The sequence below is a fragment of the Hyperolius riggenbachi genome, chromosome 1, assembly GCF_040937935.1.
Source record: "Hyperolius riggenbachi isolate aHypRig1 chromosome 1, aHypRig1.pri, whole genome shotgun sequence".
Lineage (NCBI taxonomy): Eukaryota > Metazoa > Chordata > Amphibia > Anura > Hyperoliidae > Hyperolius > Hyperolius riggenbachi.
In genome coordinates this window covers 263,993,112-264,008,297 of record NC_090646.1, presented here as the reverse complement: position 1 = coordinate 264,008,297, position 15,186 = coordinate 263,993,112, and the positions used below count along the sequence as shown (strand labels likewise).

General features: G+C 40.9%; 1 protein-coding gene across 6 annotated transcripts in view; it reads left to right on the top strand.

Moving 5' to 3' along the window:
* PTPN13 (protein tyrosine phosphatase non-receptor type 13) overlaps positions 1–15,186 on the top strand; it is a 289,441-nt gene that overhangs the window by 242,405 nt on the left and 31,850 nt on the right. For all 6 annotated transcript variants that reach the window (XM_068233487.1, XM_068233483.1, XM_068233482.1 and 3 more), the window contains 9 exons: positions 3,285–3,499; positions 3,677–3,775; positions 7,393–7,757; positions 9,278–9,437; positions 11,800–11,958; positions 12,397–12,568; positions 12,663–12,873; positions 13,860–13,921; positions 14,810–14,871. In XM_068233487.1, the coding sequence (XP_068089588.1) occupies positions 3,285–3,499; positions 3,677–3,775; positions 7,393–7,757; positions 9,278–9,437; positions 11,800–11,958; positions 12,397–12,568; positions 12,663–12,873; positions 13,860–13,921; positions 14,810–14,871 (1,505 nt within the window). The remainder of the gene's footprint in view (positions 1–3,284; positions 3,500–3,676; positions 3,776–7,392; positions 7,758–9,277; positions 9,438–11,799; positions 11,959–12,396; positions 12,569–12,662; positions 12,874–13,859; positions 13,922–14,809; positions 14,872–15,186) is intronic.

Sequence of the window (15,186 nt, the reverse complement as noted above, 5' to 3'; positions counted from 1 at the left end):
AAAGTGCAGCTGTTTAGAGCAGTGCAGGAGGATCATATTGCACAGCAATTACAGTGCCTGCCCTGTCCTAGCCCAGCATGCTACCTGTAACGTTACTGAGCTGTGCCAAAAGTTTCCAATGTGTTCACTGTACACAACTGGAACAGACAGCCTTTAATGAGCAGCACATTTCAGCCAGTATGTGTGCTCTACACATATCTGGCAGTGGCACCCATGTCCCCTCTCTCTCATCTACCTGTGGCTGTGCAAGGCTGCCTCCCCTTCAACAGAGCGATCCATCTCTGCTCTGCTTCCAGGACCCCGCTGCCCGCTGAGGGGGGGGGGGTGTCTCTCCTGGCCCCGCCCCCTTTGCGCTCCGAATCACTCATTTTGATGATTCGACTCACAAAATAGATTCGGATCAAAGATCCGAATCGTTCATGATCCGGACAACACTAGTAAAAAAGACAAAAACAAAACCATGAAGAGTGTCTTAAATTTTAGTACATTTACATTACACTGTGTTTGTTGGTGAGTCATGTATTTTAAAATAAATCCTATATGTATGGCTGCGTTTAACCACCTAAATTCTGTGCTTCCCAATCCAGTCTGCCCTACACTCTATAGACACCCCTCCCCCACATCCAATCATCACCCCCCTATTGTGCGTCACAGTCTGCCCTTCACTCTATAGACTCTCCCCCCTCCAATCTACACCCATTCTCTTCCCATCTAAACCCCAGATTGTGCCTAGTTTACGTGTTCCCATTCACCAGCCTATGCTGTGTCCAGGGGGCCCATATTTGGTGGTCTAAATGAATTACCAGAATGTTTACAAATGTAGACCAGGGGTTTATATTGGAGCATAAATTGACACAAGATTGTTGTAATTGTAATATTTTTAGATATGTCTGAAAAGAATCAACTTAGTGTTACAAAGTCAAGTTAGTGGAAATACTGGCAGTTCTGCTAGGCTGTTTTCTCCATTATTTGGGCTGTGTCTTCTATGAAACTTGTGGTTTTGAAATTAACTGTGGTGTGTGCTTTGTTGCCCTCTAGTGGTCATTGACAATTGTTATTTACAAATTCTGAAAGTGTTACGAAACCACATCATATACACACACACAGACTTAACATTCTAAATGAATGTTATGAAAAACTTGCTTAACGCTGCGAGAGGTATGTTATTGTAGTCTTAAAGCAGAACTCCAGACAAAATGTTTTGTTGTAGTTTTTGAAGGTTTTAAGTGTTAGAACCTCTTGTAGGAAGTTATTGCTACCCCTGTTTTGGGAAATTTCCCCTGACGTCCTGTGGAATCAGTGGTAGCAGATAGTGAACTAGTCTTTCCAATGTTATGCAGGCATTGGAAACCTAATATAAAGCTTAGAAATTCCTCCCAACACTACTAAACAGCATTGTTATTATTGTCTATGTTGCCATTGGACTTCACTTCTTCACATGTCACAGGCAACAGAAAGCAAAGGTAATCTCTCTAGTGTGAGCACATGCCTCAAAATAAACTTGATTCAGTTTGCATCTCTTCTCTGCTGTCTCCAAAAAACTGAAAAGGCTTTGCTACTAATTTAAAAGACTAAGGCATGATTTACCAAAGCAGGAGAACATGAGGAAGCAGTGATTGAGTAGTGACAAAATATATATATCTGCACTGAGGTGGGAAAAGTTTGCAATCTAGGCAAAGTTTGTGTATTTTTACCATCTATATTTCTTTGTTAAAAATCCATTTCAAGTTTGCTAGATCAATCAATGTTCTGCTCTGTTCTCCAGCCCTGGCTGTTATATAAGCAAATTACAGTATCCATTTTCCTTTATTGCCTTAAATTGGAACTAAACTCAGAACTTCTTCTCTGCCATAAAAGATAAGCCACAGCATGAATAACCTTTATGGGGAAAAAAATCATCACAATTTATGGAAATCGTAAAAAGACCTGAATTTTGAACTTGGTTTCACGTTGCAGGGAGCACTGAAACGGTTAAGCATCAGTGTTTACTGTATGGGGAAAATGTTGCAGCAGAGCTCCTGCAGTCTAATCACAGTTGCTGATGAGAACTAATTAGACATTTTGATCTGGCTAAATAAGCACAGAAACACAGAGCAGTGTTTTTTTTTCTTTTTTCCAGCAACTATATGTGAAATAAAGACTTTTCATTTTGTGTTCGGTGTGCTTTAAAGGGAACATCTGAAGTAAGACGGATATGGAGGCTGCCATATTTATTTGATTATAGACAATACCAGATGCCTGGCTGTCTTGTTTATCTTCTGCCTCTAAAGCTGGCCATACACTAGGCCAATTCCCCGTTGATCGACAGCAGATTTGATCACTGGGATCGAATCTGCTGTCACATCGTTCACGCGTCCCGAAATAGATCGATCCCGTCGATCGCTCCGTGCGGGAAATTACCGTTGATCGCCCGCGGGTAGGGAGCGCGTCGCTAGCGGCGTTCGAGTGCCCGAGGACCGACGCAATAGAGTGGCAATACATTACCTGCTCCGCCGGCGCGACTCACCCCGGTCACTGCTGCTCCGTCTCCGCTCTGGTCTGGTCTCCGGGTCCGGCATGCTTCACTTCTTCTAGCCCGGCAGGAAGTTTAAACAGTAGAGGGCGCTCTACTGTTTAAACTTCCTGCCGGGCAGGAAGAAGTGAAGCATGCCGGACCCGGAGACCATACCAGAGCGGAGAAGACAGCGGAGACCTGGGGACTGGTGTCGCGCCGGCCGGAGCAGGTAATGTATGCGGGCAGGGGGAGCGGCGGCAGCACCACCACCACAGATTGTGAACGGTTTCAGGCTGAAATCGGTTCACAATCTGTTTGCAGTAAAGGCAGCCATACGATCCCTCTCTGATCAGATTCGATCAGAGAGCGATCTATCTGTTGGTCGGATCTGATGGCAAATCGACCAGTGTATGGCTACCTTAATCCTTGTAGTCATAGACCCTGAACAAGTATGCAAATCAGATGTCTCTGACTGGATTAGCTGCATGCTTGTTTCAGGTGTGTGATTCAGACACTGCTGATGCCAGAAAGATAAGGAAGACAGACAGGCAACTGGTGTTGTTTAAAAGAAAATAAATATGGCAGCCTCCATATACCTCTTGCTTCAGGTTCCTTTTAATATTGCTCATCCAGAAATATGGACCTTTTGTTTCAGATACACATTTGCATATACTGTTGGATACGTGGAATTTAGTTGTATTTTGTCCCTGTCTTTCATCTTGATTTTATATTAACTAAGCATCTGGCTAGCAGCTGGCTTTGTGAGAATATTACTTTTTTATTGTTCCAGACAACACGTATGAGGTGAAATTAGTGAAGAACAGCTCTGGACTGGGGTTTAGCTTTTCCCGGGAAGAAAACCTCGTTCAAGGCCAGGGTGGGTTAAGCGTAGTCCGAGTGAAGAAGCTGTTCCCAGGCCAGCCTGCTTCTGAGTGTGGCAAAATAAATGTTGGTGATGTTATTCTGAAGGTGAATGGAGCCTCGCTGAAAGGACGTACACAGCAGGTAAGCTGCATGTGAAATGGTTATAATGTATGTATATGTGAAATGGTTATAATGTGTCCCTGACAGACCATCGCTGTACGTCAGCATTGGAAAACGCATACAGAGTGCTCAGCTCTTAACAGTTACCTGCTGGGCAGCAAATGCAAACTATTGATGTCTTTCTACTTTTTCCTTCAGGAAGTGGTGTCAGCTCTGAGGGGATCCTCTCCAGAAGTTACTCTCCTGATGTGCAGACCACCAACTGGTGTACTGCCAGAAATCAGTTCTGTGATGCTGGTAAGAAGAGAGTTATGCTTGGGGCTTTGCCATATGTTTCAAGGCTTCTTTTTACTAATAACTAAAGGTTGTCACACAGGTTACATTTTGTTCCTGATTTTACCAATCTGATTGTACAGTCCTGCCAAAAGTTTTGATACTGTCAAAAATATTATTTTTCACAAAGTGTGCTGCTAAACTGCTTTTAGATCTTTGTTTCAGTTGTTTATGTGATGTACTGAAATATAATTATAAGCACTTCATACGCTTCAAAGGCTTTTATTGACAATTACATGAGATTTATGCAAAGAGTCAGTATTTGCAGTGTTGGCCCTTCTTTTTCAGGACCTCTGCAATTCGACTGGGCATGCTTTCAATCAACTTCTGGGCCAAATCCTGACTGATGGCAACCAATTCTTTCATAATCACTTCTTTGAGTTTCTCAGAATTAGTTTTTGTTTATCTACCCGCCTCTTGAAGAATGACAACACATTCTCAATGGGATTAAGATCTGGGGAGTTTCCAGGCCATGGACCCAACATTTCAACGTTTTGGTCCCCGAGTCACTCAGTTATCAATTTTGCCTTATCACACGGTGCTCCATCGTGCTGGAAAATGCATTGTTCTTCACCAAACTGTTGTTGGATTGTTGGAAGAAGTTGCTGTTGGAGGGTGTTTTTGTACCATTCTTTATTCATGGCTGTGTTTTTTGGCAATATTGTTAGTGAGCCCACTCCCCTGGATGAGAAGCAACCCCCCACATGAATGGTCTCTAAATGCTTTACTGTTGGCATGACACAGGACTGATGGTAGCGCTCACCTTTTCTTCTCCAGCCTTTTTCCAGATGCCCCAAACAATTGGAAAGGGGCTTCATCAGAGAATATGACTTTGCCCCAGTCCTCAGCAGTCCATTCACCTTACTTTCTGCAGGAGATCAATCTGTCCCTGATGTTTTTTGTGGAGAGAAGTGGCTTCTTTGCTGCCCTTCTTGACATCAGGCCATCTTCCAGAAGTCTTCACGTCACTGTGCATGCAGATGCGCTCACACCTGCCTGCTGCCATGCCCGAGCAACCTCTGCACTGGTTGCACTCCGATCCTGCAGTTGAATCCTCTTTAGGAGACGATCCTGCTGGACTTTCTTGGACGCCTTGAAGCCTTCTTAACAAGAATTGAACCTCTTTCCTTGAATTTCTTGATGATCCTATGAATTGTTGATTTAGGTGCAATCTTAGTAGCCACAATATCCATGCCTGTGAAGCCATTTTTATGCAATGCAATGATGGTTGCATGCGCTTCTTTGCTGGTCACCATGGTTAACAATGGAAGATCAATGATTTCAAGCATCACCCTCCTTTTAACATGTCAAGTCTGCCATTCTAACCCAATCAGCCTGACATAATGATCTCCAGCCTTGTGCTTGTCAACATTCTCACCTGAGTTAACAAGACGATTACTGAAATGATCTCAGCAGGTCCTTTAATGACAGCAATGAAATGCAGTGGAAAGGTTTTTTGGGGATTCATTTAATTGTCATGGCAAAGGACTATGCAGTTCATCTGATCTTCATAACATTCTGGAGTATATGCAAAGTGCTATTATAAAAACTTAAGCACCAACTTTTCTAATTTCCAATATTTTTGACAGTCTCAAAACTTTTGGCCAGGTCTGTACAATAAGATTGGTCAAATCAGGAAAAAAAATGTAACCTGTGTGGAAACCTTTAGTTTTTAGTATGGAGGTCTTGAAGAAATTGTGCATTTTAACACACAGGTGTGATCAATATTGCTGCAATTTCAGGAAAATTTTTGTAAACCGCTCAATAGTTGGTTGGATTGAAAACCTTTATCTTACTCAACTTTTAATAATTTTGATTCTTAATATTTTCAAATGTAACATCTCTGTATATCTATCAATTTCTATATATTGAATTAACATATAAACCAAGTACAATACAGTTAGACTACATTGACACTGGAGCATAGCAGTGAAGAGTAATGATCCCATTGTAACACAGCTTTCCTCACTGCAGTGCACCACCGATGCAACCCTCACAGTGCGATTAGTGTGGTATAACGGTGTGCGGCAACCTAATGCACAACATGCAGTGCATTACCCCAAAAGTCGCATGTTAGCGGGGACAATGAATCATACATTGACTGTATGCAATGGATGAGTTAATTCCAGCGCCGAAGCTGGGCACCATTATAGCAATGTTATGCTGCACGCCCCGTGTAACGGTAATTCAGGGCTCTGGTGGTTGCCAGACCCCGAATTACATCTCCCTCCGAGTTGCTACAACTCAAAGGGGGAACAGTATTTAACGCCACTGGGGAGCTAAGCAGCAGCAGGGAGGGCCGTCATTTGGCTCGCCCTGCGCCTAACTGCTGGCACTGTAATAATATGCCCCCATATGCAATGCATGGATAACACGTGGTTACATTTTCGCTATCACAGGGAATGCAACTCCCAATGTTAACATAGCCTTATATTTCATTATATGCTACTCAAAAAAATAAAGGGAACACAAAAATAAGGCACCCTAGATTTGAATGAATGAAATATTCTTATTAAATACTTATTTTACATAGTTAAGGGCACTGACAAAATCATTTAAAAATTATCAATGGAAATCAAATGTATCGACCCATGGAGGTCTGGATTTGGAGTCAGACTCAAAATTAAAGTGGAAAAAAACACTACAGGCTGATCCAACTTTGATGTAATCTCCTTAAAACAAGACTAAATGAGGCTCAGTAGTGTGTGTGGCCTCCACGTGCCTATATGACTTCCCTACAATGCCTGGGCAGGCTCCTGATGAGGTGGCAGATCGTCTCCTGAGGGGTCTCCTCCCAGACCTGGACTAAAGCATCCACCAACTACTGGACAGTCTGTGGTGCAACACGACAATGGTGGATGGAGCGAGACATTTTTTTTTTTATATACACACTTTCATAATTTCATCTTTTTGTTGTTTGTACAAACAATAAACACAATTTGGTATGTACTGAATACTTACATACAATTTATTCAGGTTGAATACAATTTGACAATCTATCACACATCATAAAGTTCTTAGTAAAGCTGGTCTGAATAGACTAAGAAAAATCAATCTAAGGCTCAACGCACACCATACAATCTTGGTTGTTCAATCTTACCACTTTCATGTAGTATAAGAGCTTATCCAATTAATCATTCAAGGTATTTTGAATTTGTTGGCCCATCTACTACATATATTTGGTAAATCTGTACAACCAAGATTGTATGGTGTGTGTTGAGCTTCAAAAGAATTGAAAACAAGCTGGAAATTCAATCAGATTTCTCAGTCAAATATTTTTTAAAAATTCTATTTTTCTTTATAACCTATTGTTTTCATTGAATTGTGGTAAAATCGAACAGAAAAATCATAACTTGTGTGGCCACCTGAACATATATCTAGCAGTAAAAATTAACAACACTAAAATGTAATAATTCTTCCATATTTGTGAACATAAGAAAGTTCCCCCTGGCAGTGCTGCGCACTGCTTGGCACTTCTGCTGACCACCTTAGAAGTAGATGGGGCTGTCTTCATCACCTGATGTTGATGCTTACTAAAACAGTATTTATATTAATCTTATTGTTCATCTTAATTCTTCTAGACACCACTAAATACCCCACAGAAGACTTTACCTGAAGAGAAGCAAAGTGGCTTGGGTAGCACGGATCACTTGTCACATAAACGAGGTGACAGCTCTGATGAGAATGAAGAGGTGACAGATATAAGTGCTCGGAGACTGAAGAACCCTTCTAGGAGAGACAGCTATAGTGACAGCAGTGGAACTGGTGAAGAAGACTTTATACCAATACAGGAAGAGATGCAAGCCTGGAATGCTACAGTGTACCAAACTCCCTCAGGAGTGCCACTCCATGGTCAGGGTGATATCTCTGATCTCCAAGAAGAAACCGTGCGCTCCAGCTTCTACACACCAGAACAGACACCATACAAGCCACAATTTGATGACAGGTAAGCTGTGTGACATTGAAGCAGTATTTGGCAAGTCAGTATAAATAACCCACACGTCATTTACGGCTGGTACACACTTGTTTTAAAAACGTATCCGTGGGATACGTTTTTAAAGTTCTGCAGAAACGGAGGATACGGATCCTATTAAAAATAGGACCCGCTTCCACTCGTGTAGAAACACGGATCGCACACGGATCTGTGCTGCACGGAAAGAAAACGTTGTGGAGAGTCCAGATTTTGCACTTTTTCCCAGACTGGACAGGAAAACGTGTCCAATTCAAGCCTATGAGAACAGACACTGTCCGCTCTCACTAGGCTAGTCACCACATCTGCATCGCCTGTTTCGGCCGCATCCCATAGGGACATCATACTCTCGCATCCGGCTATCCATCACCGCCGCTCAATCCATTCCGAAGAGTCCGGAGGCAAACAGAAGCATGCGGATTCTCCCTTGGGTTCCAATAGACCAATGGGAATCCTCAGCAACAGAGAGAATTCTCATTGGTTCATGTTGAACCAATTAAAATTCTCCCTGTTGCTAGGCAGAATTGGCCTGTTGCAGCCTTTGGAAAGCCACGCCTCTGCTGGCCTCCAGGCTGTGGAAGGAACCAAGCGGTGGGACGAGCGGTAGTGGCGAGAGGTGAGCAGCGATGCGTAAATATCGATGCGTGTGCAGAACGTACCCTACCAGCCAGATCAGATTTGTGTCAAATGGATCAGTTTTTCAGAAAAACTGATCCATTTGACACGGATTCAATCTGGAACGGGAGAAGTGTGGACCGACCCTTAGACGAAACATCACAGAGTTTTAGTCACACTTTTCTGGTCCGTTTGCACATGTAGTCTTGTTACAGTACCAAAACCGTACCTAACATAAAGGATCAGTGGTAGGCACAAAAATGATGGGCCTTTGTATGTAGTAATTTGTAAGGTCACATTTTCCCCTTCATCACTTAGGTTCTCAGTTGCCAGGGTGCCAATACTACTTAAAGAGGAACTGTAGTGAAAATAACAGATTGATTAAAATTGCTTACATTTTACCATATTCATTTATTATTTAGTCAGTGTTTGCCCATTGTAAAATCTTTCCTCTCCCCAATTTACATTTCAAAACTATAACAGATAGCAACCTATTTAGTCCTATTATGTGATCTCTGCTGAATATTTGGTTACTGAGTGTTGAAGCCTGTACAAAATATACCTGGTTTCCCAGTATGCTGGGTGGGCTTGAATTCCGCATAGCTCATCAGCCTCGGCTAAACTTAACATCACTGGGACAGCAGGGCTACATTCAATTTAGAGCAATATATATGGTAAAGAATGTGTTTGTGATGCTGAAACTAGGAAAATTACCATAAAAATGGGTGTTCTGAATAATTGACTAAATTGTACTATATGTTACTACAGTGCCTCTGTAAGGACTTATTTGAAAACGTTGATTCCTCTTCCTGTTTTTCAAGGTCTTATATTTTATAAAGTTTCTGTATTTCTTAATGAGGGTGTTTATTTTTGATTTCCAGTAATCCCCCATCTCCTGTATCGCTGGATGTAACCCCCAGTCCCAGTGACAACGTCCCTCAGTTTTTGCCTTCTGATGCTTACCAGCTGGATTCCAAGTCATTGCTTGGTGACTCATCGTTCAAAAGTCTGGGGCTAAAAGACCTGGAGGATTATGAGCCAGTAAGTTGTCACTTCTTCTGTCTCGCTAAGGCCTGGTTCACACTGCAAATTGATTGCAATTTTGCAGTCTGATTTTCCAAGCACTTTTGAGGGAGGGTTTTAATTTTGCACATTCCTTCAAAGTGAAATCACTCCAAAAATGCGGCATGCAGTGCAACTGCAATTATTTATACAATTCCCAATGCTGCAGTGGGATCACCCAAAATAGGGTATCATTGTAATAGGACTGTGCAATGTGCAGTAATAGGACTAACACTGATCAGTAAGCGCCCCGAAAGTGCATAAAGTGTGAACCAGCCCTAAATCTGAAGACAGAAGCATAGCTAGTAGCCTTTTCCTTTGAATTGCTACAGCATAATTCTACAAACATGGAAGGATGAACAACGTTGACTCGTATTCATTCTGTTAATCATAGAATATCTCAGTTGCTGCTTTATCACAGCTTCCTGTCCACAATCCCAAAAATTTACACTGCACATTAATGCTGCGGTGCGACCATAAAGTGAGGCATACTTTCCAATGAAAGTATGCATCACTTCCGGGTGAAACGTGCACGATACACAGTTACTCTTGCTTCGTCACAACGGGACCAGCACGTGCTCAATGTAATAGCCCCTTAGCAATATCACTACTTCTGCGACAAGATGCAGCGCGCTTTGCGTCACATGAAGTGACGGACTGCAATAAGTGTAAAAGGGCCCTAAAGAAGGGATCGATCGGGAATGGCAGATTTTCAACGAAACTCCTGCAAAATGTTTTCATCTTGAGTATAGTGGAAAAGCTATGACCACTTTTCAGAGTTTTAGCTCTGTGTTTTTGCAAGCGTGACACCCGCTGAGCAGTTGCAGTTTCTCCTCAGAACCTGCTTAGGAGTTGTTGACTGTCATTCATTTGATAACTCTTTAGGAAAATTTTGAGACCCCCCTTCAGTAGTGATAAGCAGGAAGTGGGTAACCCTGGATTTTATTGGTACAGAATTATGTGAACATGAGGACTGAGGGAAATAATCTGAAAGAAGAAAACATCCAAAACCAGAAGAAAAAGGTTTTTGCTTAGGGCAATTTAGTGATCACTCTAGTTGCATTTCCTAGGCTAGCGCTGTTACTTCCTCAAGATAAGGCCTGTGGCAGTCGTGTATATGCCTGCAGCCAATACAAAGCATACATTTAACCACTTGACATCCAGACCTTGTTTTCCCCTTATGGACCAGAGCAGTTTTGACATTTTAGCTATGTCCCTATTTAATCAGCAATAACGTTATCCCTACTTATGACACCTAAATTACTAGGCTTTTATTGAATGACATTTTTTCCCTCAAACAATTTTATTTTCTATGCATTTAATAGGAAAAAGAGAAAAAAAATAGAAAAAACTCATTATTCTCAGTTTTACCAATTACAGTTTAAAAATAAAAAGCGCTATTGTAGATAAAAAACACAAATTTTGTTTGGCTATTTCTACTGTTTATCACACAAATTACGCTCCTGTCACAATTTATGGTGAGGATATTTGATTCTGAAATAATGCTACAGTGTGTATTTTTCACTATGAACTGAGAAAACAAAAGTATTTTTATTGGTAAAAATCAAGCTTATTGTCTCAGGGAACATATATTTGCTTTCACCAATTAGTGCTGAAGCAGATAGAGCCGGAGGTGTGCACAGAAGCAAACCCAATCCTGCACAGCTGTGCTTCAGCTACAAGACTTATATCTGCCTCCTTGTGGCTTAGATGACGTCACAGAGGACATAGATATACTGTAGTAGAGGGAGCCAGCCAAATTTCGGCGTAGAGTGAAGCCGGAAGACGACTCATCCTGCTCCTGCTAAAAGTCTGGGGTGGCGTTAATGCTATTCCCCCGAATTCCAGCAACTTGGATGGGGGACGTAATTCGGGCACCGGCTATTGCCGGCGGGCAAATTGCCTAGTTTTTTTTTTTCTAATTTGCTCTCCTGCAATTGCCGGCACTCAAATTAGTCACGGAGTGCGGCTATAGCCGTAATCCTCATTACAGCCTATTGTAGCGCCCAAATAATTGGCGCAGCTCTGCACCAAAATATGGATATAAAGCATCTGTTCTTGTGCATGGTCAGGCATTTGTCCTGTAATTAGATCATCCTTGGAGATCTATTGTCTTGTTGCACAACTGATACAGAGTAAACTTACCATTACTCTACATGCTAAAGCTGTTTTTTATTTAATAGGGTGCAAGACTTAATGCTTTCCAGATTGGATCACGAATGTAATTTTGTTATACAACTTTTTATACGAAGAAATGTGAATGATTGGAATGGAAAGTTCTAGTTAAAAGTTCTAATTTAATTCATAATAATAATGTGACCAACTTTTCATGTTTTATTAGGAGGTGGAGCTGCATGTAACTCTTACTAAATCAGAAAAAGGGAGCCTGGGCTTTACAGTGACCAAAGCCAATGACTGTGTTGGCTGCTATGTTCATGACATCATCCAAGACCCCGCCAAGAGTGATGGACGACTGAGACCTGGCGATAGACTTATTAAAGTTAGTATATGGCGACTGCTGGATTTTCTGCTTTCGTACATCTGTACTGTACTAGTGAGCAGTATGGATGTCTTAATAAGAAAGTGCCCTGATTTTATGCTTTTGTGATTTGATGTTTTTTTGTGATTATACTCTTCTTGCTGTTTTAGCAGTGGGAATAGACGGCGATGTAAGGCAGTGGCTAGAATTTGGGTATTAATTCACAATTTGGATACTATCTTGCATACACATACTGTTAGCTTAGTTGGATTCTTGCATTAGGAGATGACCCTGGCCTATGTCAGGGATAGCAGATCTTGACTGGGTTACACACAAGCACAGCTTACCAATGCTCTCTGAAAGGCTGCAGCTCTCCTAACTTGCCCATGCATGTTAAGTCCAAAGGAATAAAAACACTTTACAAATGTTAGCTCATGTCATGTCTGTATGCTGCTGCAGGTTAATGACGTGGATGTATCAAACGTGAGCCATACAGAAGCAGTAAATCTACTGAGAGCTGCACCTAAAACTGTCCGTTTGGTGCTTGGCCGGGTCTTGGAGATTCCCAAGCCTCAAGTGCCTGCTCATCTCCTGTCTGATGTGACTCTGACATGCCACAAAGGCAATCTAGGTAAGATTTACAAATCAAGATCTATGGTTTACTCCTATTCCCATATGTTTTCTATCTTATGTCATTTAAAAAGTCTATTTTTTCTTTAATACAGGTTTGTCTTTATCTGGAGGCCCCAATTGCCCCTCACAGGTTATTTACATAGACAGTATTAAACCAGGATCAGTTGCTGATCAAGAAGGAAGCCTTAAACCTTTAGACATCATCCACTATATCAATGGAGAAAGCAGCTTAAACATGACACTAGATGAAGCAAAACGTGCCCTTGAAGCAGCTCATCCTGTTGTTGTTTTAAAGGTCACAAGGTAATGAACTACTGTCTGTAACCTTTCATTTTACGCTTATCATCTTGGGATACTAATATAGGTAGGTAACACGATTTGTGTGTTCTCATGGGCATTTTTCTGTTATTTGTATGTACAGCAGGTTATTTGTATGTACAGCAGGGCAACTTTATGAGAACCAATGGAAGGAAAATTGGAGCAAAAGTGGAGTGGAAGTGTAGTAGATGCCAAAGGATTCTGACTGGTTGCTCTCAGCAACGGCTCCACCTTTGCAACAGTTTTGCTCCAACTTTCCTTGCACTGATTTTGGTAAATATGCTTTATTTTATTATTGCAGAATAGGTTCAGCTGTGAAATTTAAACAAACACCACATGATCGAGGAGGGTGTGAACTGCATACAATCCTCTCCATGACAGCGCTGCGTAATATGTTGGCACTTTATAAATACAATAAATAAATAAATAATAAATGACACAAGTGTGGTTGTCACTGAATGAACTAGTTTACTTGATTTCAAAGGATTCTCATGTGGCAAAATTCACAAATCATACACTGTGTCTTATTTAGAGTATACTAATTAAAAGGTACTATTTGCATGCTATTAACAGCACAAATTGCCACACCAAAGTATTATATGGACACAGAAATTAGCAGCTCATAACTTATCATTGTAGTAAATGTGGAATTGCGGAAAGGAACAAGCCAGGCAATATGTACGATATACTATTTTTATTATTCTGAAGCCCTGCCTAACAATATCATTTGTAAAAAAATGATGTAGGTCTGTGGTATTTTATTTAAATAGAATATAAATACATGTATTGTTTAAATCTGAGAGGACAGGCAGAACGATGTGATCTGGAATAGCTAGAGAGGTGGTAGACAGGAATACAGGAGCGATCGCTAAATTAATCTCATTTTGAATTAGTTTGGGTAATGAAGGTTTTTCTTTGTTCACAATATGTTTTAGCAATATTTATTTTCTCAAATTCTATTTTTTATCTAGAGATGGAAATCCTGTAGTTCAAAGAAATAAAAACCACTCAAATACAAAGATCAAAGTCAATGGTAAGTCTGGCATAATGCCTGGCAATACCCTTGTTACCTTTTCTGTGTGCAATAGAAACCATCATATCTTACATGCGTACAGTATGCTTCTTATATGTAAGTGAAAATAAAGAACAGAGAACGCCCACAGTCCTGCATTCTACCAGAGATGTTTGCTGTGCAGTGAAGTCTGCCCTCCGATTAACAGAGTTCTCTCAATGAGAATTACTTCTTAAAGTGATCTGAAAGTCAGCATTTCTACTTTGGTCTAAAAGATTCCTCACAGCTTTAAAGCTGCTTTCCCAGCAAATGTTTTAGCAGAACGTCACTGAAATGGTTAAACAAAGCACTTTGTCCTGCTATTCAGCTTCAAATCCGCATCCAAACTGGAGATAACAGTATCTTTATTTACATTCCAATGTTGATACATTTGAATGTAACAAGTAAAAAACACTTTCTGAGAAGCTGTCTCTGCTTCAGGCACACATACGGTTCAGAACAACTCATTAGAAGATTTTAATATATAATAAAAAGCAGTTGGAATAAAATGCAATGCCAGATTTCAGGGCAAGAAAAACTACACTTTGGAAGCTTGTAATTTGTAGACAGACAATATTACTTGTGAACAAAAGCAAATATAATTGTATGAATAATAAAAAGTAGAAAACACATTTTTATTGAATGTTATGTCAGAGTTTCATGCCACTTTAAATGTTTGATGATTTTGGGTCCCCTCCTAGATCTGGGCTTTGGATCACCGTACTCCCTTGTCTCCTTTCTTGTGAGGCCTGCCTAGAGAACAACACTTAATGCAGTTCAGCACTAAAGAAACTGGCAACAATGAAAGTATAAATGTTTTACATAATCCTTGTATATGTCCCAATAGACTTGTTGTTTTATTGCTTGTAGGCTATCCTGGTGGTGAGCGGTTCAGGCGAATAGAAGACAACTCTGATGTATATCCTACAGAGGTAGCTGCTTTATGCTATACTTGCTTCATAATAACACACGTTGTATAAATCAAATCCTTTCAGAGTCGTATGATGCAGCTTTAGTTGTTATACAAACTACAAATCAGTATTATGCTTGGTGTGTTTGTGTTTACCACATTATCCTTGGATTTCTTTGTGGGTTGTTGGATGGTGCAGGATATGTCAAGTAAATTTGATGCGTTTGTGTAGCCATCAGTTTGCACACTGGGAAATATATAGGTTATGGGCCCACATCACCTGGGCCAGTTACAGCAGTAGTAGTTAAGATCCACACTCATTACCTTTATATGTAGG